The 25537-nt window shown below is 45.1% G+C and overlaps 1 protein-coding gene across 6 annotated transcripts; it reads left to right on the top strand.

Moving 5' to 3' along the window:
• Positions 1 to 21071: 21071 nt before the first annotated feature.
• Positions 21072 to 24164, top strand: LOC123070645 (histone-lysine N-methyltransferase, H3 lysine-9 specific SUVH4). Of its 6 annotated transcripts, XR_006433871.1 has the most exons (7): positions 21239 to 21449; positions 21535 to 21878; positions 22744 to 22800; positions 22918 to 23150; positions 23477 to 23568; positions 23662 to 23751; positions 23861 to 24164. XR_006433871.1 is itself a non-coding variant. In XM_044493930.1 (5 exons), exons 1-4 carry the CDS (start codon positions 22728 to 22730, stop codon positions 23666 to 23668), a joined length of 405 nt encoding a protein of 134 aa, XP_044349865.1. In that variant the 5' UTR covers positions 21886 to 22727; the 3' UTR covers positions 23669 to 23751; positions 23861 to 24164. The 6 variants fall into 6 exon arrangements, 2 of the variants coding, with proteins under 2 accessions (XP_044349865.1, XP_044349866.1); XR_006433869.1 differs by having other exon boundaries at positions 21072 to 21878; positions 23242 to 23568; XR_006433872.1 differs by having other exon boundaries at positions 21073 to 21878; positions 23262 to 23568.
• Positions 24165 to 25537: the final 1373 nt, after the last annotated feature.

A 25537-nucleotide genomic window follows, 5' to 3' on the forward strand; every position in this document is an offset into this window, starting at 1 on the left:
TTGGTGCATAAGGTGGCTAGCGGGTGCCAGTCTCTCCCACTTTAGTCGAAACGGATTCGATGAAAAGGGTCCTTATGGAGGGTAAATAGCAATTGGCATATCACGTTGTGGTTTTGCGTAGGTAAGAAACGTTCTTGCTAGAAACCCATAGCAGCCACGTAAAACATGCAAACAACAATTAGAGGACGTCTAACTTGTTTTTGCAGGGTATGCTTTGTGATGTGATATGGCCAAGAAGAATGTGATGAATGATATGTGATGTATGAGATTGATCATGTTCTTGTAATAGGAATCACGACTTGCATGTCGATGAGTATGACAACCGGCAGGAGCCATAGGAGTTGTCTTTATTTATTGTATGACCTGCGTGTCATTGAACAACGCCATGTAATTACATTACTTTATTGCTAACCGGTAGCCATAGTAGTAGAAGTAATAAGTTGGCGAGACAACTTCATGGAGACACGATGATGGAGATCATGATGATGGAGATCATAGTGTCATGCCGGTGACGATGATGATCATGGAGCCCTGAAGATGGAGATCAAAAGGAGCAATATGATATTGGCCATATCATGTCACTATTTTGATTGCATGTGATGTTTATCATGTTTATACATCTTGTTTGCTTAGAACGACGGTAGTAAATAAGATGATCCCTCATTAAAATTTCAAGAAAGTGTTCCCCCTAACTGTGCACCGTTGTGAAAGTTCGTCGTTTCGAAGCACCACGTGATGATCGGGTGTGATAGATTCTTACGTTCACATACAACGGGTGTAAGCCAGATTTACACACGCGAAACACTTAGGTTAACTTGACGAGCCTAGCATGTACAGACATGGCCTCGGAACACAAGAGACCGAAAGGTCGAGCATGAGTCGTATGGAGGATACGATCAACATGAAGATGTTCACTGATGATGACTAGTCCGTCTTACGTGATGATCGAACACGGCCTAGTTGACTCGGATCATGTAATCACTTAGATGACTAGAGGGATATCTATCTGAGTGGGGGTTCGTGAGATGAACTTAATTATCCTAAACATAGTGAAAAGATCTTTGCAAATTATGCCGTAAGCTCGCGTTTTAGTTCCACTGTTTAGATATGTTCCTAGAGAAAATATAGTTGAAAGTTGACAGTAGCGATTATGCAGACAGTAGAAAGCTTATGTCCTTAATGCACCGCTCAGTGTGCTGAACCCCAAACGTCGTCTGTGGATGTTTCGAACATCGGACATACACATTTTGATAACTACGTGATAGTTCGGTTAAACAGTTTAGAGTTGAGGCACCAAAGACGTTTTTTCGAAACATCGCGGAACATATGAGATGTTTCAAGGGCTGAAATTGGGATTTCAGGCTCGTGCCCACGTCAAGAGGTATAAGACCTCCGACAATTTTCTTAGCCTGCAAACTAAGGGAGAAAAGCTCAATCGTTGAGCTTGTGCTCAGATTGTCTGAGTGCAACAATCACTTGAATCGAGTGGGAGTTGATCTTCTAGATGAGATAGTGATGTTTCTCCAAAAAGTCATTGCCACCAAGCTGCTAGAGCTTCGTGATGAACTATAACATATCAGGGATAGATATGATGATCCTTGAGGTATTCACGATGTTTGACAGCGCGAAAGTAGAAATCAAGAAGGAGCATCAATTGTTGATGGTTGGTGAAACCACTAGTTTCAAGAAGGGCAAGGGCAAGAAGGGATACTTCATGAAACGGCAAATCAGCTGCTGCTCTAGTGAAGAAACCCAAGGTTGAACCCAAACCCGAGACTAAGTGCTTCTAAAAGGGGAACAATCACTAGAGCGGAATTACCCTAGATACTTGGTAGATGAGAAGGCTGGCAAGGTCGATAAAAGTATATTGGATATACATTATGTTAATGTGTACTTTACTAGTACTCCTAGTAGCACCAGGGGTATTAGATACTAGTTCGGTTGCTAAGTGTTAGTAACTCGAAATAAAAGAGCTACGGAATAAACGGAGACTAGCTAAAGGTGAGCTGACGATATGTGTTGGAAGTGTTTCCAAGTTTGATGTGATCAAACATCGCACGCTCCCTCTACCATCAAGATTAGTATTAAACCTGAATAATTGTCATTTGGTGTTTGCATTGAGCATAGACATGATTGGATTATGTCTATCGCAATACGGTTATTCATTTAAGGAGAATAATGGTTACTCTACTTATTTGAATAATACCTTCAATGGTCTTGCACCTAAAGGAATGGTTTATTGAATCTCGATCATAGTGATACACATTTTCATGCCAAAAGATATAAGATAGTAATGATAGTACCACTTACTTGTGGCACTGCCATGTAAGTCATATTGGTATAAAACGCATGAAGAAGCTCCATGTTGATGGATCTTTGGACTCACTCGTTTTTGAAAAGTTTGAGACATGCGAACCATGTCTATTGGTGTATACGCATGAAGAAACTCCATGCAGATGGATCTTTTGGACTCACTTGATTTTGAATCAGATATGCAAATCATACCACATGGGCAAGATGACTGAAAAGCCTCGTTTTCAGTAAGATGGAACAAGATAGCAACTTGTTGGAAGTAACACATTTTGATGTGTGCAGTCCAATGAGTGCTGAGGCATGCAGTGAATATCGTTATGTTCTTACTTTACAGATGATTTAAGTAGATACTGAGTATATTTACTTGATGAAACACAAGTCTGAATTATTGAATGGTTCAAGTAATTTCAGAGTGAAGTTGAAGATCATCGTGACAAGAGGATAAAATGTCTATGATATGATCATAGAGATGAGTATCTGAGTTACAAGCTTTGGCACGCAAGAAATTGTTTCACAATTAATACCGCCTGGAACACCATAATGTGATGGTGTGTCCGAACATCATATTTGCACCCTATTGGATATAGTGCGTACCATGATGTATCTTATCGAATTACCACTATCGTTCATGGGTTAGGCATTAGAGACAACCGCACTCACTTTAATAGGGCACCACGTATTTCCGTTGAGACGACACCGTTTGAACTATGGTTTGGAGAAACCTGAGTTGTCGTTTCTTAAAAGTTTGGGGCTGCGACGCTTATGTGAAAAGGTTTCAGGTTGATAAGCTCGAACCCAAAGTGGATAAAATGCATCTTCATAGGACACCCAAGACAGTTGGGTATGCCTCCTAATTCAGATCCGAAAGCAATAGGGATTGTTTCTTGAATCGGGTCCTTTCTCGAGGAAAAGTTTGTCTCGAAAATTGAGTTGGAATGTACACTTTGATGGACTGGAGTAAGCATCTCGGAGTTGGAATGTACACTTTGATGAGATGATCAAAGATTTTGGGTTTATACAAAGTTTATGAGAAACTTGTATTTCCAAAGAAGTGAGTGGGAGCACTATAGAATTTCTGATGAGTATATGTTGTAAACATATTGTTGATCAGAAATGATGTAGAATTTCTAGAAAGCATATAGGGTTATTTGAAAAGTGTTTTTCAAGGGAAAACCTGGATTAAGCTACTTGGACATTGAGCATCAAGATCTATGAGGATAGATCAAAAACGCTAAATGGTGCTTTCAAATGAGCACATACCTTGACATGATCTTGAAGGTGTTCAAGATGGATCAGTCAAAGAAGGAGTTCTTGCCTGAGTTGTAAGGTACGAAGTTAAGACTTAAAGCTCGACCACGGCAGAAAAGAGAGAAAGGACGAAGGTCGTCCCCTATGCTTTAGACGTAGGCTCTACAGTATGTTATGCTGTGTACCGCACCTGATGTGTGCCTTGCTACATATCTGGCAAGAGGGTACAAAGGTGATCAAGGAGTGGATCACCAGATAGAGGTCAAAATTATCCTTAGAGGAATAAGGATAGGTTTCTCGGTTATGGAGGTGATAAAGAGTTCGGCGTAAAGGGTTACGTCGGTGCAAGCTTTAACACCTATCCGAATGACTCTGAGTAGCAAACCGGATATGTATAGTGGAACAACCATTTGGAATAGCTCCAAGTGGAGCATGGAAGCAGCATTTACAATATGACCTAGAGATTTGGGAAGTACATACAGATCTGAATGTTGCAGACCTGATGACTAAAACCTCTCTCACAAGCAAAACATGATCAAACCCCAGAACTCATTGAGTCTTAATCACATGGTGATGTGAACTAGTTTATTGACACTAGTAAACTCTTTGGATGTTGGTCACATGGCGATGTGACCTGTGAGTGTTAATCACATAGCAATGTGAACTAGATTATTGACTCTAGTGCAAGTGGGAGACTGTTGGAAATATGCCCTAGAGGCAATAATAAATTAGTTATTATTATATTTCCTTGTTCATGATAATCGTTTATTGTCCATGCTATAATTGTATTGATAGGAAACTCAGATACATGTGTGCGTACATAGACAACACTATGTCCCTAGTAAGCCTCTAGTTGACTAGCTCGTTGATCAATAGATGGTTACGGTTTCCTGACCATGGACATTGGATGTCGTTGATAACGGGATCACATCATTAGGAGAATGATGTGATGGACAAGACCCAATCCTAAGCCTAGCACAAAGATCGTGTAGTTCGTATGCTAAAGCTTTTCTAATGTCAAGTATCTTTTCCTTGGAACATGAGATTGTGCAAATCCCGGATACCGTAGGAATGCTTTGGGTGTACCAAACGTCACAACGTAACTGGGTGGCTATAAAGGTGCACTACAGGTATCTCCGAAAGTGTCTGTTGGGTTGGCACGAATCGAGGCTGGGATTTGTCACTCCGTGTGACGGAGAGGTATCTCTAGGCCCACTCGGTAGGACATCATCATGATGTGCACAATGTGATCAAAGAGTTGATCGCGGGATGATGTGTTATGGAACGAGTAAAGAGACTTGCCGGTAACGAGATTGAACAAGGTATTGGTATACCGACGATCGAATCTCGGGCAAGTACAATACCGTTAGACAAAGGGAATTGAATACGGGATCGATTGAGTCCTTGACATCGTGGTTCATCCGATGAGATCATCGTGGAACATGTGGGAGCCAACATGGGTATCCAGATCCCGCTGTTGGTTGTTGACCGGAGAACGTCTCGGTCATGTCTGCATGGTTCCCGAACCCGTAGGGTCTACACACTTAAGGTTCGATGATGCTAGGGTTATAAAGGAAGTTTGTATGTGGTTAACGAATGTTGTTCGGAGTCTCGGATGAGATCCCAGACGTCATGAGGAGTTCCGGAATGGCCCGGAGGTAAAGATTTATATATGGGAAGTCATGTTTTGGTCACCGAAAAAGTTTCGGGTTTTATCGGTAACATACCGGGACCACCGGGAGGGTCCCGGGGGTCCACCAAGTGGGGCCACCATCCCCGGAGGGCAGCATGGGTCAAGTGTGGGAGGGGACCAGCCCCAGGTGGGCTGGTGCGCCCCCCACAAGGCCCAAGGCACAGGGAAGAGTGGGAGGGGGGCAAACCCTAGGGCAGATGGGCCCTAAGGCCCACCCCAGGTGCGCCTCCCCTCTCTCCCCTTCTAGCCGCCACCCAGATGGGATCTGGGCGCTGCCGCCACCCCTGGGGAGGGAACCCTAGAGGTGGCGCAGCCCCCTCCCCTCCCCCTATATATAGTTGAGGTCTAGGGGCTGCCCAACAGATGAGTTTTCACCTCTCCCTGGCGCAGCCCTACCTCTCTTCCTACTCCTCTCCCGCGGTGCTTGGCGAAGCCCTACAGGATTGCCACGCTCCTCCATCACCACCACGCCGTTGTGCTGCTGCTGGACGGAGTCTTCCTCAACCTCTCCCTCTCTCCTTGCTGGGTCAAGGCGTGGGAGACGTCACCAGGCTGTACGTGTGTTGAACGCGGAGGTGCCGTCCGTTCGGCACTAGGATCTCCGGTGATTTGGATCACGACGAGTACGACTCCTTCAACCCCGTTCTCTTGAACGCTTCCGCTTAGCGATGTACAAGGGTATGTAGATGCACTCTCCTTCCCCTCGTTGCTAGTTTCTCCCTAGATAGATCTTGGTGACACGTAGGAACATTTTGAATTTCTGCTACGTTCTCCAACAGTTTGGATATAATCCAATGCTATAACTCCGGAGTTTCTCATTTTTCTGATAGACTTTAACCTTATCTGAACGTGTCTTGATGACTTCATGTTATCCTTTGAGCTGTTCACTTTGGTGATCACAGTTTGATTGTCGCAGTTCATAAGGATACCCGATACAGGTTTCTCAACAACCAGCAAGTCATTCAAGAGCCGGTGAAGCCAATCTGCTTCGACCGTAGCTGTATCTAGTGTTGTGAGTTCTGCTTCCATTGTTGACCTCGTTAAGATGGTCCGTTTACAAGACTTCCAAGAAATAGCGCCACCTCCATGAGTGAATACATATCCGCTCGTGGCCTTTATATCATCAGCATCTGAAATCCAGTTTGAGTCACTATACCCTTCAAGCACCTTTGGGTGCCCGGTGTAGTGAATTCCATAATTCACAGTGCCTTTCAAATAACGCAAAACTCTCTCTAGAGCTTTCTAATGCACATCTCCTAGTTTTGAGACAAACCGACTTAGTTTGCTAACAGCAAAAGAGATGTCAGGTCTTGTAGCACTGGCTAAGTACATAAGCGAGCCAATAATCTAAGAATATTTCAATTGGTCTCTAGCAATTCTACGATTCTTTCAAAGCAACACACTAGCATCATATGGTGTTGGACAGGGCTTGCAGTCACTTTAGCCAAAGCGACTCAAGATCTTTTCCACACAGTGAGATTGAAGCAACGTATCCCACCATCATCGTCTCTCAACAACTTGATGTTCAGAATGACATCTGCCACTCCTAAATCCTTCATCTCAAAGCAGCGAGATAGGAAATCCTTGACCTCCTTAATAACATTCAGGTTTGCTCCGAAAATCAGTATGTCATCAACATACAAGCAAAATAACTCCCTCGCCCCCACCATGGCGATAGTACACACATTTTTCAGCTTCGTTCACAACAAAGCCTGTAGTCGTTAAAGTTCTTTCGAACTTCTCATGCCACTGTTTGGGTGCTTGCTTGAGTCCATACAAAGACTTCAGCAACTTGCACACTTTCCCTTCCTGACCATCTATTACAAACCCATCTGGTTGTTCCATATAAATTTCCTCGTCCAACTCTCCATTTAGGAAAGCAGTCTTAACATCCATTTGATGAACAAGAAGACCATGTGAGGCAGCTAGTGAAAGTAGAACTCGAATAGTGGTCAGTCGAGACATAGTTGAGTAAGTATCAAAAAAGTCTTCACCTTCCTTTTGGGTATAAACCTTAGCCACGAGCCGAGCCTTGTACTTTTCAATAGTACCATTAGGCCTAAGCTTCTTCTTGAATACCCATTTGCATCCTATAGGTTTGCACCCATAAGGATGATCAGTTATCTCCCAAGTTTCATTCGCCAAGATGGAATCCATCTCGCTACGAACTACTTCCTTCCAGTAGTCAGCATCTTCAGATGCATAGCCCTCTAAAATAGAACTGGGAGTGTCATCTATGAGATACACAAGAAAATCATCACCAAAGGACTTTGCAGTCCTCTGTCTCTTGCTCCTAGTAGGAACTTTGTTGTTCTCCTCCACAAGACTTTTAAAGTGTTCCGTCAAAATGGCAGGTTCAGTAATTGTAACTGGTTCCTGATTCGATGAACTAGGCATCTCCTGATTAGATGAGGTAGCCATATCCTTCGTGGGAAAGATATCTTCAAAGAAAGCCACATCATTCGACTCCATGATCGTACCGACATGCATGTCAGGTACCTCAGATTTTATAACCAAGAATCTATAACCAATGCTATGAAAAGCATATCCCAGAAAAACACAATCCACAGTTTTTGGTCCCAGCTTCCGCTTCTTTGGAATTGGCACATTGACTTTCGCCAAACAACCCCAGGTTCGTAGATAAGAGAGCTTTAACCTTTTCTTCTCCCATTCCTCGAATGGAGTTATCTCTTTGTTCTTTGTGGGAACTCGGTTTAGGACATGACATGCACTCAATATCGCCTCCCCCCACCATGCCTTGGAGAGACCCGATGTGTCTAACATGGTGTTAACCAAATCAGTTAGAGTATGGTTCTTTTGTTCGGCCACCCCATTTGACTGAGGTGAATAGCGAGGCGTCCTCTCATGGATTATACCATGTTCCGCACAAAAGGAATCAGATTCATTTGAGAAATACTCTCCACCATGATCGGACCTAAGCCTCTTGATCTTTCGATCAAGTTGGTTTTCCGCTTCAGCTTTATAGATCTTGAAGTAGTTCAAAGCCTCATCCTTAGATTTCAGAAGATACACATGGCAGTATCTAGTGGAGTCATCAATCAACGTCATAAAATACTTCTTTCTACCTTTTGTCAAAACACCATTCATTTCACATAGATCTGAATGTATAAGCTCCAATGGTGCAAGATTTCTCGTTTCTGCAGTCACATGAGACTTACGAGGTTGCTTAGCTTGCACATACACTTGACACTTAGATCCCTTGATAGTGGTGAAACTAGGGATTAAGTTTAACTTCGCTAGTCGCGACATGCAACCAAAGTTAACATGACAAAGACATGAATGCCACACATTTAATTCACTATTGTTGCACACATGACTAACAACTTTATTGCAAACGGCTGATAAGGATAAACGAAACATGCCTCCTGACTCATAGCCTTTACCAACAAAGGTTCCATACTTGAAAATTACAAATTTATTCGACTCAAAGACAAGCTTGTAGCCATCTCTACACAGAAGAGATCCGCTAACAAGATTTTTATTGAAGGAGGGGACATAATGCACGTTCTTCAGCTGCACGATCTTCCCCAAAGTAAACTTCAGATCGACCATGCCAACACCACGAACAGAAGCACTTGAACCGTTGCCCATCAGCATGGTTGAAGTCCCTGCGGTCTGATAAGACTAAAACATGGAAATATCACCGCATACATGCATATTAGCACCCGTGTCAATCAACCAATCAGGAGAATGACATACTGAAAGAATAGTGGGAAATATACCATACCCAGCATCCTTCATGTCAGTGTCTCCAATGACAACATTAGCGGTCTTGCCGCCTTTCCCAGGATGACGCTTGTCATAGCGATTAGGGAAACTAGGAGCCCAATGATCAGGATCCCCACACACATGACAAACACCTTTCTTCTTGTCATTCTTCTTCTTGAAGTTTGTGTGTTGCACAGCCTTGTTCTTCCCATCAAACTTTGCTTTACCATCAAACTTGCCCTTGTTCTTGAACTTGTGGGGCTGGAAGTTCTTCTTCTGTACCAGATTGGCACTAGAACCTCCCTCAATACCTCGAGCACGGTTGTCCTTTGCTCTCGCCTTTTCTTCCACATCAAGAGTACCAATGAGATCCGGAACGGAAAACTCCTGCCTCTTATGCTTAAGTGAGGTAGCAAAGTTCCTCCACGTGGGAGGAAGCTTAGTGATGATACCTCTGGCAATAAACTTGTCCAGTAGGATACAATTGAAGTGCTCAAGTTCTCTATAAAATGACTGTATCTCATGAGCTTGCTCAACCACGGAGCGCTCTTCAGTCATCCTGTAGTCATAGAATTGCTCCATGATGTACAGCTCAGTGCCAGCATCCGGGACCCCAAACTTGGCCTCGAGTGCGTTCCACATATCTTTTCCATTATTAATTGACGCATAATCATCAACTATGTTCTCACCAAGAACACTCAAGAGAGCAGCCTTAAATAAGGTATCCATTTTCTGAAAAGTTTGTGCCTGTTGAGCATCTTGCTCTTCTTCGGGTTTGCCAAGAGTGGCGTCATAGCAACTCATGGTTTGAAACCATAAGACTGCTCTCATGTGCCACCTCTTATAGTGGATACCCTCAAACATAGGAGGTCTCATGGAAGCAGCAAAACCACTTGGGGTAAATTGCATATTATAAGGTTTTTGGATTGTTGAAAATATGAGCAATTTACCGAATGATTTTATTAACAGAAATACTAGATAAAGCACGACTAATATAGCAGTGATAAAACAAGTCAAGTGATTTGACAAAGAGAAGGTAAATAGCATCTGCATATATAAACTAGAACCGAACACATCTAGAACATACACTAGAGCAAGAAGTTGTGACAGAACCTCTAACAGGAAGAATATTAGAACGTACAGAACGGGAGCAGATGCACCGGTCTTAGGGTCGGTGTCCTCGCCAGCCATGTCGTCGAGGAGGTTGTCAACGTCGGGGAAGAAGTCGTCATCGGGGAAGAGTCATCGGAGTCTGGGGCGTCCGTGACGAAGAAGTCAGTAGTCGCGCTGAGCGCTCCTCCAAAACCTTATCACCCTTCTCCCATACAGGACTCAAAAGGTGCGGTTTCGGAGACCTACTGTCCCGACCTGCGATGCACGCCACAAGCCGGGATGGGGAAGATTGTAGCAGCAGCGCAGTGCTCAGGAACTTTGTGGCGAGGGGAAGAGGACTTTCTTATGTGTCTCTCTGGAGAGGAGCGACCTCTCTTATATAGACACAGGAGAGGGATGTGAACAGGCTGCGACGGGAGGTGAAGCAACGGAGGGAGACGAAGCGAACAGGCAGCACATGAAAAGGTGCGCCGTTCGTATTCAGTCTCCACTATAGCAAAACGTTTCAGCTCCCGTGTGACCGTTCGTATACCCGTCGTGCGTGGCAAAAATTTAGACATCGGCTCGTTCCCGCAACCCGGCTCGGCCCGGCCCGGCCCGGCATGGTGTGGCAGGCGGCGGAGGAGGAGAGCGCGTGGATGTCACTCTTGTTCTCATGCTCATACATATGGGGAAAGAACCTCCCTTATAAAGAGGTCCAACTCCCTCTAAACTGGCAATGTGGGACTAAACTCTTAGTTCCACCTCTTGCTTTGCACGAATGGGTTGCGTGGGCCTCTAAGATTTATTAGGAGTTTCTGGAATTACTATTGGACTGGTCCAAAATAGACAAAATTCCAGCAGAGGTTGCCAAGGAAGCTCCGATCGTAAGCGGCGGTGGCGAGCCCTGCCGGTACCTGGCCGTCGAGCTGGTTGGATGACAGGTTGAGCGAGCTGAGCTGTAGTCCGAGCGGCAGCGGTATGTCGCCGGATAGCTTGTTTGATGACAGGTCCAGTGCGTCGAGCACCCGCATGGCGCCCAATTCAGCCGGTATCTCGCCGGCGAGCTGATTCCTGTTCAGCTGCGTTAGGTAGCTGAACGTGGCTACGCTCCTTGGGATCTCGCCAGAGAGCTGGTTACCGGACAAGTTCATTGCCTGCAGCAGTGGCATGCCGTTGCCGATGTCCACGGGGAGCTCGCCGTGGATGTAATTATCAGACAAATTGAGGTGCCGGAGTGGAGCACACCGGTACACGCTGGTCGGGAAGGCGTCGGTGATGTCATTGTTGGAGATGTTGAGGCTGGTGAGGCGGGAGAGGCCGGCGATTGCATCAGGGAACGGGCCGACGACGCCGGTGTTGGCGAGGGAGAGGCTGGTGACGCGCCCAGACGACGCGTCGCAGGTCAGGTTGGGCCAGGTGCAGTGGTCGGTCGGGCCATTCCATGCCGCGAGCACGGGCGGATCGCCCAACGCGCGCTTGATCTGGATCAGCGAATGCCTCTCGTCAGCGGCCTGGGCGGCCACGGGGTGCAGGATGCAGCAGGGTAGCACGAGCAGCAGGAGGAAGGAGGCGCAACATGGTACGGTTGCCATGCTTCGGGGCGTTTTGGGGTTGGTTTTCTTCGTGCCGCGCTGCGAAAATAAAAGGCCTTGGCCGTCCATCGGAGTGTCGACATGGCTGGCTGGGTTGGAGGGGAAAGACGTGTTTGTGAGAAGTTCATGGGGGGAGGAGGGTTGGTGGGGAAAGACGTGTTGCGGGAAGGCGGAGGCCGGGGGCCGTGCTTGCTAGGAAGCTTCAGGCCTTGTTTGATGGAGGAGGTTTGGGGAGGCCTCATGGAGAACAAAGTTCCTCGTGGCGAGTGGATGTTCTCGCTCACGGATACATGGATGGATGGATGGATGGATGGATGGACCTGTTGAGCGACGACGATTCAGCGGGAAAACCTATCGATGAAAGTGGACCCACGATCCAAACTGTCCAGAGGCATCTCGTCAACGTTTACGACCACCAAACATCGCTGGTTTCTCATTCCAATCGAAAAGTTACTCCCTCTTCTGTCAAGAAATATAAGAATGATATAAACGCTTTTATATTTCTTTGTGGATGAACTAGTCTAAACGGGCAGGAAAGAAGAATATAAAGACGTTGTTTCTTCTTGACATTGAAAGTATTCAGTAGTTAGATGAGTACCTAATTATCAATCGCTTATTAGCAAATTAAAACAATGCTTAATTTCTAGGCATTTCCTGATTTTGCTTATCATGCCCGGACATGTGTTGTGCGGATTGTTAGACTCACCAGCTGGTGCCATGCCAAGCGCTCGAGCCGAGACTCAAACTCTGGTGGGCTGGGTGTGAACTCCCGCGCCTTGTCAACTGAGCTACGCTCCCTTCTCGCCATGTCAATTGTTAGTGTAATCCTATGTCCCCCTTTTGACATGATTTACATGTACTAAACTTTTCACGAACCTTGCACGGAGAATCGTTTTTGCATGATCTTTGATTTACATGTACTGAATTTAGTCCTTTTATGTGTCTCCTCAAACTTCACCTTCTTATATTTGAGGAGTTATCGAAAAGTGATTCCTAACTAAACTCTTAAATTTAACTCCTTCAAAAAATCATACAAATGTGAGCATACATACACAATATGATTCAAACTACATTGTATAATATAGATATAAACATAGATAGAACAATTCAATTCAAACTACATTGCATAACATGGATTTAAACTAGTTGATTTGAATGAAATAAAAACTAAAACATTAATCTTCTTTATCAATTCGAACTTAAACAAGGCATCAACATCGGGTTTGTAATCTTTTTCGGCCATGATCTTCTCCCAATTCGTGCTGCCCAGGCCAAAGCCGCCGGAGTCGGAGTTGGAGTAGCTAGATGAAAGGTCGATCACTTCCGGTCCGCCTGCTCCACCGGATGACCCGACGTCATCGGTAACCCCTTTGTTGTGTAGCTCGAGCTGCCGACGTTCCTCGGTAACGAGCTCCAGATGCATCTGGCAGAGCTCGACCATGTACTCCTCTTTGGCGTGCGTCGCCTCGAGCTGCTTGAAGGCCTTCCGATTCTCCAGCACCTTGCGGCGGGAGACCACACAAGGGTCAATGTCAACGAACTGTGGACCTCATGGCTGCCAAGGGAGAAGTTGATCTTCGCCTGGCTGTTGTAGAGGCTCACCACCTTCATGTCGTAGGCCCTCGCCGCCAGCTCTGCCGATTGGAAGGAGCAAAGCCCGTACCGGTGGCTGGTGTCCTGATTGGAAGGAGATGCATAGCAACGAGAGGGGGAGAGTGTGTCTACATACCCTCGTAGACCGTAAGCGGAAGCGTTTTACAACGTGGTTGATGTAGTCGAACTTCTTCGCGCTCCAACCGATCTAGTACCGAACGCATGACACCTCCGTGTTCTGCACACGTTCAGCTCGGTGACGTCCTCAGCTTTCTTGATCCAACAAGATGGCGAGGTAGTAGATGAGCTCCGGCAGCACGACGGCATGGTGACGGTGATGGCGAAGTTATCTCCGTAGGGCTTCGCCTAAGCACTATGAAAATATGACCAGGGTGTAAACTATGGAGGGGGCGCCGCACACGGCTAGGCAATTATCTGTTGTGTGCTAGGTGCCTCCTCCGACATATATATAGGTGGGTGGGAGGGAGGAGCAGCCATAGGAGGTGCCCAAGTAGGAGGAATCCTACTTGGAGTCCCTACCAAGCCGCGCCCCCTGCCATATATAACCGAGGGGAAGGAAAGAGGGGTGGGGAGAGGGAAGGAAGGGGGAGGGGGGGTCCTACTTCACACTTTCCTTTTCCTTCCCCTCTTTCCTTCTCCTCCTAGGCCGGCCTGCTATGGGGGGCGCACCAGCCCCTTGTGGTTGGTGCGTTCCCTCTCTTTGCCCATAAGGCCCATATCTTTTGTCGGGGGTGCCCGGAACCCCTTCCGGGGACCCGATAAGTACCCGGTACCCCCCGAAACACTTTCGGTGTCCGAATACCATCATCCTATATATCAGTATTTACCTCTCGACCATTTTGAGACTTCTCGTTATGTCCGTGATCTCACCCGGGACTCCGAATAACATTGGCTCACCAAATCACATAACTCATATAATACTATATTATCAACGAACGTTAAGTGTGCGGACCCTATGGGTTCGAGAGCTATGTAGACATAACCGAGATACCTCTCCAGTCAATAACCAATAGCGGAACCTAGATGCCCATATTGGCTCCTACATGTTCTACGAAGATCTTTATCGGTCGAACCATTATGACAACATACGCAATTCCCTTTATCCATCCGTATGTTACTTGCCCGAGATTCGATCGTTGGTATCTTCATACCTAGTTCAATCTCGTTACCGGCAAGTCTCTTTACTTGTTTTGTAATACATCACCTCGTGACCAACTCCTTAGTCATTTGCAAGCTTATGATGTGTATTACCGAGAGGGCCCAGAGATACCTCTTCGATACTCGGAGTGACAAATCATAATATCGATCTATGCCAACTCAATAAATACCTTCGGAGATACCTGTAGAGCATGTTTATGATCATCCAGTTACGTTGTGACGTTTGATAGCACATAAAGTATTTCTCCGGTATTCGGGAGTTGCATAATCTCATGGTCGAAGGAATATGTATTTGACATGAAGAAAGAAATAGCAATAAAACTGAACGATCATTATGCTAAGCTAACGGATGGGTCTTGTCCATCACATCATTCTCCTAATGATGTGATCCCGTTATCAAGTGACAACTCATGTCCATGGTTAGGAAGCATTAACCATCTTTGATCAACGAGCTAGTCTAGTAGAGGCTTACTAGGGACACAGTATTTGTTTATCTATTCACACATGTATTTTAGTTTCCAATCAATATAATTTAGCATGAATAATAAACCTTTATCATGAATAAATTTTTTTAAAATAAAAACTTTATTATTGCCTCTAGGTAGGGATGAAAACGGCGCGGAAACGGACGGAACTGGGTGCTACTATATTTGTTTTCATATTTTATTGTAGAAGCGGAAGCGAATACAGAAACCCCGGAAATGAATACGGAAACAAATACTACCGAAAACACACATGGAGCGAATACAGAGCGGACACAGAAGCAAAACTGTTTGTTGACCGGAACTTAAAAGTCCCTTGAATCATAGATAAATACAGACAAACAAACAAATTGATGGAATTGTTAACATGGCTACAAAATAATATGGTTGTGTTGGTATAATAGGGTAGTATTGTATTAGTACATGACAATTCCATATAGGGTCTAGTTGAGTATGTGTGTGTTAGTAAAACTTGGTACTCAAATACTCCCTCCGTCCAGAAATACTTGTCGGAGAGATGGATGTATCTAGACGTATTTTTGTTCTAGATGCATTCATTTTCATCCATTTCTACAACAAGTATTTTCGAACGGAGGTAGTAATATATTATGCTCATTTTACTCACTGTGTTATTGTGTATTGTTTGGTAGTTGGGCTACAAAGCAGCCATGGGCCTATAGTAGAAACGGAAATTCCATATTAACAGAAACGGAAACTTCCGTTTCCACGTAAGTTCCACCAGAAAACACCATTCCGATTTTGTTTCCGTTTCCACATTAAAAATTCCATTTCCATTTCTGTTTTGCAAATTTCCGATTCCGTTTTTATATTTCCTCTCTGTTTCCATTTTCCCTCCAGAAAAGTGGAAACTTTTCACTCCATTTTCATCCCTACCTCTAGGGCATATTTCCTTCACCATGTCAGGTGTCGCACGCCATGGTGCTTCCTCTTCGGCGGCGGCAGGGGCAACATGTCAGTGAAGGAGCGAGACGGGGGGGGGGGGGGTCGCTACGTGCTTGGGGCGGCTTTGTGCCGCGGCGTGGATCCGCGACTCGAATTGGCGGTCGTGACCTCCGACGGCCAGATCCCGCCATTTCGAGGGAGGCGCGGGCCAATTGGGAATGCCAGCATGGGTGCGATGCAGGTGGGAGGGTCGGTAGGGGGTGGGGTGGGGGTTTGGGCGGCAGCGATGTCGACACGACTTTAGCGAAGGAGATTGGCGACACGGGGGATAGAATTTTTCTTCTGAGAAGTGGTGTGCGACCGACGCAGGGAGTAACATTTTTGAGGACTTAAAAGAGGATAAGAGATCGGCTAGGTCTAGTTTAACTCCTCAAAATATTTTTTTAATCCTTTAACCGGTTTTGATGGTTCGGCTAGAGATGCTCTAACATCTAGACAAAAATTTACCTTTTCCCTTGACTCAACCATGTATTTGTTTTTTTTCGGAAAAACTTCCAATCTATTCATCTTCAATCATGGCAGTATAATGAATACCAGAAATAAAAATTACATCCAGATTCGTAGACCACCTAGCGACGACTACAAGCACCGAAGCGAGCCGAAGGCGCGCCGCCATCATCGCCCCTCCATCGCCGGAGCCGGGCACAACTTGTTGTAGTAGACAGTCGGGAAGTCGTCGTGCTAAGGCCCCATAGGACCAGCAATTCAGAACAGTAACCGCCGCCGACGAAATATAACGTAAATTAGAAGGATCCAAACCGAAGACACACGAACGTACATGAACAACGACGAGATCCGAGCAAATCCACCAAAGATAGATCTGCCAGAGACACACCTCCACACGCTCACCAACGATACTAGACGCACCGCCGGAACGGGGGCTAGGCAGGGAGACCTTGATTCCATCTTCAGGTAGCCGCCACCATTTCGCCTTCCTGAGTAGGACACAAACCCTAACAAGATTGAAAAAAACGACTAAAAACAGAGCCCTCCCGCCGGCCCTTGCCAGGATCCACCGTGCCTCCATGGGCCTAGGGCCACCGGAGATGAGGCGGACCTGCGCCGGTGCCGGCGAGAGGCACGAACCCTAACTTTCTTTCTTGGAGGAGGAGGAGGAGGCGGAGCCCTGGCTCTTGACTCAACCATGTATTTGTTGGTGTTTTACATTGCCGGGATTTCCCTTTCGTTTGACATCATCAATCTCATGGCTTGCTTCATGTGAAGAGAGAGGCTGGAGTGACAAACTCTTAACTATTTACCGTCGTCCTTTTTGATTGGAAACCGGAAAAACATGTGTTGCACACAACGTTCTCCTATGGATAATAATAATATTTTCTCACTTTTCTTAGAGAAGATCATTGTGGCTAGCTTTATTAGTTACTCCCTCCGTCTCACAGTATAAGAACGTTTTTGACACGACACTAGTGTAAAAAACATTCTTATTTTATGGGACAGAGAGCGTATAAAATAGTGTTAGGCTAGTCATAGTGGGGAGTATCATATAGGACTTTTTCACAATTCTGACCCTTTCAACAAACTTTGTCACAAAATAAACTCGACGTGAAAGTATTTCACGATCTGACCCTTTTAGCAACGCCACAGACCGCGGTGTTTCTGCCCAAAATAGAAACGCCGAGGTAGCTAGCGTTTCTGACCAAGAAGAAACGCCGAGGTAGCTAGCGTTGCGGACCAGGTAAGAAACGCCAAAGGCGTTGGCGTTGCTGCCCATCATTGAGACGCCAATGACCATGGCGTTGCTGCCCTTCTCTATGTTCATGTGAAATGTGGATGAACAGCCCAACTAATAAGGTTAATTAATTATGACCAAAGAGGGCAGCAACGCCATGGTCCCTTGGCGTTTCAATGATGGGCAGCAACGCCAGCGCCTTTGGCGTTTCTTTCCTGGTCCGCAACGCTAGCTACCTCGGCGTTTCTTCTTGGTCAGAAACGCTAGCTACGTCGGTGTTTCTATGTTGGGCAGAAACGCCGCGGGCTGTGGCGTTGCTAAAAGGGTCAGATCGTGAAATACTTTCACGTCGAGTTCATTTTGTGACAAAGTTTGAAAGGGTCAGAATAGTGATTTCGGCCTATCATATACTCCCTCCGTTCCTAAATATAAGTCTTTGAAGAGATTACACTATGGACCACATACGGAGCAAAAGGAATGAATCTACACACAAAATGCATCTATATACATCCGTATGTGATCCATAGTGAAATACCTACAAAGACTTATATTTAGGAACGGAGTACTAGTATCATGCATATGATACTAGTGTATGATACTACCTCCATAGTACATAGTATCATAAAGTAGTATCATAGGTGATCATATTTATTGCCATGCATGACACAAAGTAGCATATCATTTAACATGATACGATATCTACCTATGTTACTCTAACCCTCTTTTTTTTAATTGTGTGCCACATAAGCATGTTTGCTAATCCCAAGTGCATGTTACCGGTTATGTCACCCCACTATGGCCAGCCTTACATTGTCTATGAGTTTATGAACCAAACAGTCTGGTGGTCCATCACTCCAAACACTAGAAACAACGCCCCCACAAAAAAAGACACACTAGAAGAAATAAAAATTTGCTAGCGCATGGGCCACTTAATTAGCCGAACGAAAGCAATGATTTAAAATGACATTTTTAATTGATGAACAAATGTAATAAATTCTGTAAATATCACCGAAGCCGCATCCCACCAGGCCACCAACTCGTTTGTTTCATGCAAAATTTTAACATGTCTGGAGAATTAGACTCCGCTTAAACTCGGTGAAATCCAAACTAACATTGTTCCTGGTCCAAAATACTTCATTCGTCTCACATTAATTGCTGCTCAAATGAATGTATCTGTATGTAATATGAGACTTTCAGCCGTACGGCCTGCTTCATCAACCTAGATCGACGCAAAGGCAAAGCTAGCTGCATTGAAAAACGAGTAGCATCCTGCCTAATTTTGGACCAAAAACGGATGGACGTCATTATACATCAGCGCCGCCCCAGGGTCTTTCCATGCAGGGCTCTCACATGCATGCAAATCAATACGTCATGGGTCCTGATAACGCCCACACGTACGGCACACTACACATCCGCCCACACATTGTGTGTGGCTTGAGCAGGAGGCAGCCCACACGGGCTGTGCGTGGGCGAACATTAGAATTATTCACATGTGTGGGTGCAGCTACTTCGTGCCACACGCACAATAAGTACTACTCACCTTCACCAGGCGCGTGTGGCATGAAGCAAAAATGCCCATACGTCCTGACACAGCTACATTAGGTACCCGCGGGATGACGATTTAGTTGACATTCGGGATGGCAGATGTAGTTATTCGAAATGGCAAATATAGTTGTAAAAGCATGTCAACTCTATTTGTTTTGGTTAACTATAGTTGTCAAGTCTAATTTATGGTAGTTGCCGCGTGTAATCAAACCATAGTTGCCGTGTGTGATTGCCTACTTGCCACATATAGTCAAACAGTAGTTGCCATGTGTGTTTACCTAGTTGTCACGTGTGGACCAACCATAATTGCCATGTATGGTTAATCACAGTGGTCATATGTGTTTATCTGGTTGTCACGTACGCGCAACTACAGTTGCCGTCTAGCAACGAATTATAGTTGTCATGTGTGTTTACCTAGTTGCCACGTACGCGTAACTGTAGTTGCCATCCAACAACATACGAGTCTCGTGTGGGCCAAAAGCAGTCTGCCCACACGCGCGTGGACTGGGTGGTGACTATGAGGGCAGAAACTAATTCGCCCACACAGCGCAGCTGGCAAACCGCGTGCTGCGGGCGTGTGGACGAATTCTCCAACGCCCACACACCAGCCATGTCCTACGTGGCATGCAAATTTTGCCTCAATGTGTCAAGATTCATGCGAACTCGACTGGACGGTGATCCACGCGTGTGGGCGAGTTACAAAACTGTCACACGTGTGAGCGTTATCATTTGGGTACGTCATTACATCAGTCAAAGATTCCTCTAATTTTGAAAATTTAAAAAAATTTATTTTCTAAACCGTAAATCCAAATGACTATCCACTTTCACCGTTAGCTTCCTCATGACAAGATCTTCAAAATTAGATCCCATGTGACATGTTTCGGTGATTTTTGTTTCCATCAATAGTTGTTAGATTTACTATCACTTAGTTGTCGAATTATGAGCCACTTAGTGACCACATTAAACTAACTTGCTAACCTTTTTCTACATTGTAGTTGTCTGTTTTTTATTATGCCTGAGTTGACATTTTTATTTTGTATATAGCTTGCCAATAAAAAATACACACTAATTGTCATTTTAAGTTTGCCGAGTTGTCACTTTTATTTCATATAGCTTGGTGGAGAGAAAACTTATTGTCATTTTTTATACTCTCTCGATCCCATATTAAAGGCATGTTCGGTTTCACTCTGCTCCCCGCTCCGCTCCGGGAGCGGACCGAGCTGTAGCTCAAAATTTTGGAGTGAGCCAACAACCACTCCGCAGATTCTAGGAGCTGGTGGATTTTCGAACGGGCCCTAACTGTAGTTGTTCAGGTTGCAGTGTCGTGGTTTGGTCTGCTAGGCGATGCCCCTCGTCTATGTCGGTGGCACACATGTGTCGTGGCGTCATCTCGGCCTCGCATGACCCTTCGAATGTGCCCCGTGACACAGGTGGTGTCGCGGCGTTGTGCAGTCTCGTTTGCGTTGAGCCTTTTGATTACGTCGACGGTGCAATTTCATGGTTTAGTCTTGGCTAGCCGATGCCGTTCGATTACATCTGCGGTGCTCTTTGTTGTGTTATGTTGTGTTGTGCTTTCCCTCTTTGTTCTCCCCTGCTGTGTGTGACGGTGTGTTGTGTTGTTTTGTTTTATCTCTTCTCACATGTATCACTATACCTCTGGTTCACTTTGAACTTATTTTGCGACAAGCTACAAAGCCTTATAGGCTGGCAAATGAATACAATTCAGGTGAGGAATTCTCTCCCCAGCGAAAATACAAAAAAAGGGTTCGAGTCCACTGGTGCAAGTGGAGTAGTGGCTTTCCGGCAGCTTGGTCACCGTGCGCCGAACGAAAGGGTGCTGCGTGCAAAGAGTGAACGCAAGTGGCCCACTGGTGGTCGACTTGCTCCGACTCTTTGGGTTTGGGCGGTCAAGCCGGCGAGAAGGATCTATACTACTATTAAAAGAGCAAACATAAATTTCCCTAAAGCCACACAACAAACCGTACACAGGATAACCAGGACCTTCTGATCAGATTAACTTAAATACATCCCACGGTCTATATTACGCCAAAGATTTGTCATTCAGATCAACGTCTCGGATGCAATGTTCTGCCGAGCAGACGCCGTCGTCTGCCAATCGTGGAAGCGCTTCGTGTCACCCAATCCCGGCGGCCTCGCCCGCAGCTCCTGTTTTTTGGATCGTGACTTCTTTCTCTAGGCGCCAGATAGAGAAACTTGAGCGCTCCTTCCTTCCCCTCCTGCCGTGCGCTTCCCACTGATCCGCCCCCGCGTCGACCCCGTCTCCGGTCGATGGTCGTGCTCCTGCAAGCCGCCGCCGACCTCCTATGCCGGTCAGCCGTGCCCAACTCCCCTCCTCCTCCCTTCTCTCCCCCTCTCCTCACTAATCTCTCCTCTCTCTTCGTTCCCACGATGCAGAACGCCATGGCCATGGACCAAAGCTCCGCTGGTCCCTCCCTCGCGACTGCCAGTCTTCCTCCCGACCAGATCGACGACGGCGATGACCGGATCTGCCCCGCTGCCGTTCGTTTCCAAGGGACGTCCGCAGATGGGGTTTCTTCCTCTCAGCGTCCACCACTTGCGGGCTCACCGGTGATTGGACCTGCTCAGCATGCAGGATTGCGTGCTTCCTGGCGAAGTGGTCGTGTCTTGCCCGACGCGCCCTCGGCAGTCGAGTCTTTTTCCACGGTGCCCCATCCTCCAGTAGCTCTGTCGCCATTTGCACCACCATGCGCCACTGCCCGCTCGCGTGAACCATCCAGGTGGGTAGGTTTGCTTCTGATCTTAAAATTTTCCCCATTCAAATTTTCCTTGATTTTGTTCAGATTGAAATTTGGGCTGTGTTTCGTTGGAAGGCCCGATTTCACCTGCTGAGAGCTGTTGATATCTCAGTTTAAAGCTCATATCTATTAGGTTCGAAACTGAATTTTATCATAGGAAGTTTTGTGTGTTCGCAAGCCTACAACACCCGTTGCATTTTCTTTAGCATGACCAACAACTGCACCTCTGAAGTTAACCATGGCCAGCTACCCAATATATCGTCCAGATGCTAGAGGGATAGCGTCACCGCTGCGCACGATTTTGAGGTGGCCAATTAGCAGTTGTTGGATGGCATCTGGTCGGCAAGCACCTTCCCTCAAGTTTCCGCCTCGCTTAGCATCCGCCCACTTCCCCAGCCAACCCAGCCGCCCCCTCCATGCCGAACCCTGTGCTGGTGGTGGACAAAGTTTGCAAGAGGAACTTGATTTTTTAGCTTTATTTGTTTCTTATACAGGTGATGCTTTTCTATATTATGGATGGATTCTTGATAGCCATCATAGATTACTGCCAAGTAGATAATTGAATATTAAATAAGTAAAAATTCTGCACAATGTAGTACTGATAACATGGTGTTAGTTCCTATGTTTTTTTTGCTTAAAGCCTATATTAGTCGAATTTAATTGGTTTCTACAGTTACACCCACAGATTACAGCATTCAATGAGTTCGATTTGTGGCAGAATCAATGTTGTTCGTTGTTCTGTTCCATGATTCCTAGCAGTTTTTTGTTTCATCATAGGTGGTCACATTCAGATTCAGATTTTTATAATTACATTCAGATTTTTTTTACTTAATGATGATATGTGTAGCCATCCTCCCTGGCGCTGCAATCTGTGAGTATGTTGGTGCATTGCCGAGGACTGGAGGTACTAATATTTCACTTCAAGCTTTTATTTCTTACGCATCATTTGTCTCATTGCTCGGTTTCTTAGTTTGTCTCTGAAAAATGGGTGTTTGTAAATGATTTGTTTCCACTCTTGTAGAGAAAAGGTCAGGGTCTGATATGCATATGCCATCACTTCATGTTGAGAACAATTCCGAGGCACCATCGGCACCGGAGTACTGCATCGATGCTGGATCCGTTGGAAGTTTCGCAAGGTTCATAAACCACAGCTGCAACCCTAACCTCTTTGCCCAGTGTGTCCTAACCAATCACCACGACATCAAGCTAGAAAAGGTGATGCTTTTTGCTGCCGACACGGTACTTCCACTTCAGGTGAATTGATTTTTGTTGCATCTCAACAATTTCTACAGGAAAAACTATATAGCTTCTCTCCTGCAGTCACGCTAATTATTAGCGAAAGAAGCGCGTTATTTTTGTGTGTAGGGTAGACGGCATGCTGGACACGCTAAGTATAGTTCGTAAATGAAGTTTGTCTGGGTGACATGCCTGTGGGTCACGATGGCATGACATTTTGTGAACAACTGGTTCATATAAGTTGATGGAAGATTTAATCGATCTTTAGACATTTACATGGTCAGCATCCTGCTTTTGATGTACCTCTGTTCATATTTCAGCATATTTGTTCTTTTTATTACCAGGTAGCACCTAACGTCGACAACTGCGATGTCAGGAACTCCCTCACAATTGCCGAATATGTCGCTGAAATTACAACTTCTACAGACAGACCAAGGTAATTATCTGCTTGAAACCCTGTCGAGTTATTTACAGAGTTCTGACCTGGTACGACAATAATAATCTCATTGCAAAATTCTCTGTGCTGTAGGAGTTGAGTTGTGAGGCCCCCACCTACATGACACACCAAACTGATATCAATGAGAAAAGGCGTAGTATTCCCATTGACTGGTTGACTGAGGTAAGTATTCCATTCGATGCTCCATGGATTCGGCAAAGTAGTCTTAACTTAGTATTCTCTGGAATGTAATAAATTTCTTACAAAACCAATGTTTCATTGTCCAATGCAGGTGCAATACAAGCTTGAGCTACTAGGTGAAACACTATTCCTTGCTGTCAACATCATTGATAGATCAATGCATAGAAAAACATGTCTCGAGTTTTCTCTTGAATGAAACCTGCAAGTTTCTCAACTATTTAGTGAAGCTTACCTTGAAAAGAACTATAAATACTACAGGAAGGAGAGCAAGACAATGACAGTTCGTTGGAATATGGATTTTTAGAGGATATTTATGGGTTCAAACCTCTGTAATTACATATTACTTTCCTTGCTGATGCTATTGCTCATGTTATAAAACTGTCCTACTTCGCACACATGGTTTTCAGCAAGGAAAACAGTGTCATGATTTATAAAGTACACTTATAAACAAAAGAAACCATTTTATCACTCCTGCAGTCCACAAGAAAGAGAAAAAAGAACTTCCACCATAATCTTTGTCTTCCTACTTTTACTGACCAATAAAAACAACTATGAAGGAATCTTTTCATAAAATAGATAAAGATCATTTTCAGTTTGAAATGCACAACTCCCAACTTGTCTTTTACTTCTGTTCTGTGCATGTACAAGATGATCTATACATGAATCTTTTCAGAAAATGGATAAAGATCCTTTTCAGTTTGAAATAAACTATAAAGGAATCTTTTCAAAAAATAGAAAAAGATCCTGCTGAATGGTGTTGTACTTGTACATACTGGAATTGTAGCAAAACAAAGTGATGGATGGTCATGGTCTGCAAGATGATCCACATGAATTCATCTCCAAGTTAAAAGAGCCAACAATCACGCATGATGTTTAGTTAGAAATAATATTGCCTTTAAAATGTATGAGTGCATTCTTGGCATCTGACGTTGCCAAACCCGACATTCATGCTTGTTAAGAACTACTCCCTCTGTACCGAAATACATGTCGCTGGAGTAGCTAAACTTCAGCTACTCCAGCGACATGTATTTCGGTACAGAGGGAGTATAAGAATATGGTAGTATGAGAGACATGTAGGCAAGGTCCCGACATTCATGCTTGTTAAGAACTATAAGAATATGGTAGTATGAGAGACATGTAGGCAAGGTCCCGACATTCATGCTTGTTAAGAACTATAAGAATATGGTAGTATGAGAGACATGTAGGCAAGGTGTATTTGATTGGAAGTAGATGTATCTCTAAAAAATGGATTGGTCGAGACGTGCGTTGCACGTGCAAGCTTACTAGTAAAAAGTTAATCTTGGATCGAGGGGCGACACAGAACTAGTTGGACTTCTAGTAACTTCTAGTTGGTCAAGGTCATACTTCAAAGATGGTCCAGCGAAATGAAGGTAAGTGCGTCTCGAGGTTTGTCACATTGCACGCAAGCGCATCTATCTAGATTCAAAGAGAGCAATAGCTTTTTTTGTCAAAGAGAGCAATAGTTTCTGGTGCAGCGCGCGCCGGGAGCTCGGCGAACCGCACGAGTATCACATTGATCGCGTGAGGCCGGCTCCCCCATGCGAAGGGAATGAATAATCAACGAGCACGGGAGAGAGGGAATAATTGGTACGTACGCTTGCGCCGGACGACGATGGGATTTGAATTTGCTCAAGTTTCAACCAACTACTAGAGGGTGACGCGTGCTTTGCCACGCCATCGTTTAGACATGAGTTAAGCCTTCCTTTTTGTTCGACATGATATTATGGTTGCTGGCTTCGTTGCGTGT

This window comes from Triticum aestivum, chromosome 3B (genome assembly GCF_018294505.1).
Source record: "Triticum aestivum cultivar Chinese Spring chromosome 3B, IWGSC CS RefSeq v2.1, whole genome shotgun sequence".
Classification (NCBI taxonomy): domain Eukaryota; kingdom Viridiplantae; phylum Streptophyta; class Magnoliopsida; order Poales; family Poaceae; genus Triticum; species Triticum aestivum.

Coding starts and splice junctions, on each gene's coding strand:
- LOC123070645 (XM_044493930.1), top strand. CDS start 22,728: ATGATGATATGTGTAGCCATCCTCCCTGGCGCTGCAATCTGTGAGTAT. Junction 22,801..22,917: donor TGCATTGCCGAGGACTGGAG/GTACTAATATTT, acceptor CCACTCTTGTAG/AGAAAAGGTCAGGGTCTGAT. Junction 23,151..23,476: donor ACACGGTACTTCCACTTCAG/GTGAATTGATTT, acceptor TTTTATTACCAG/GTAGCACCTAACGTCGACAA.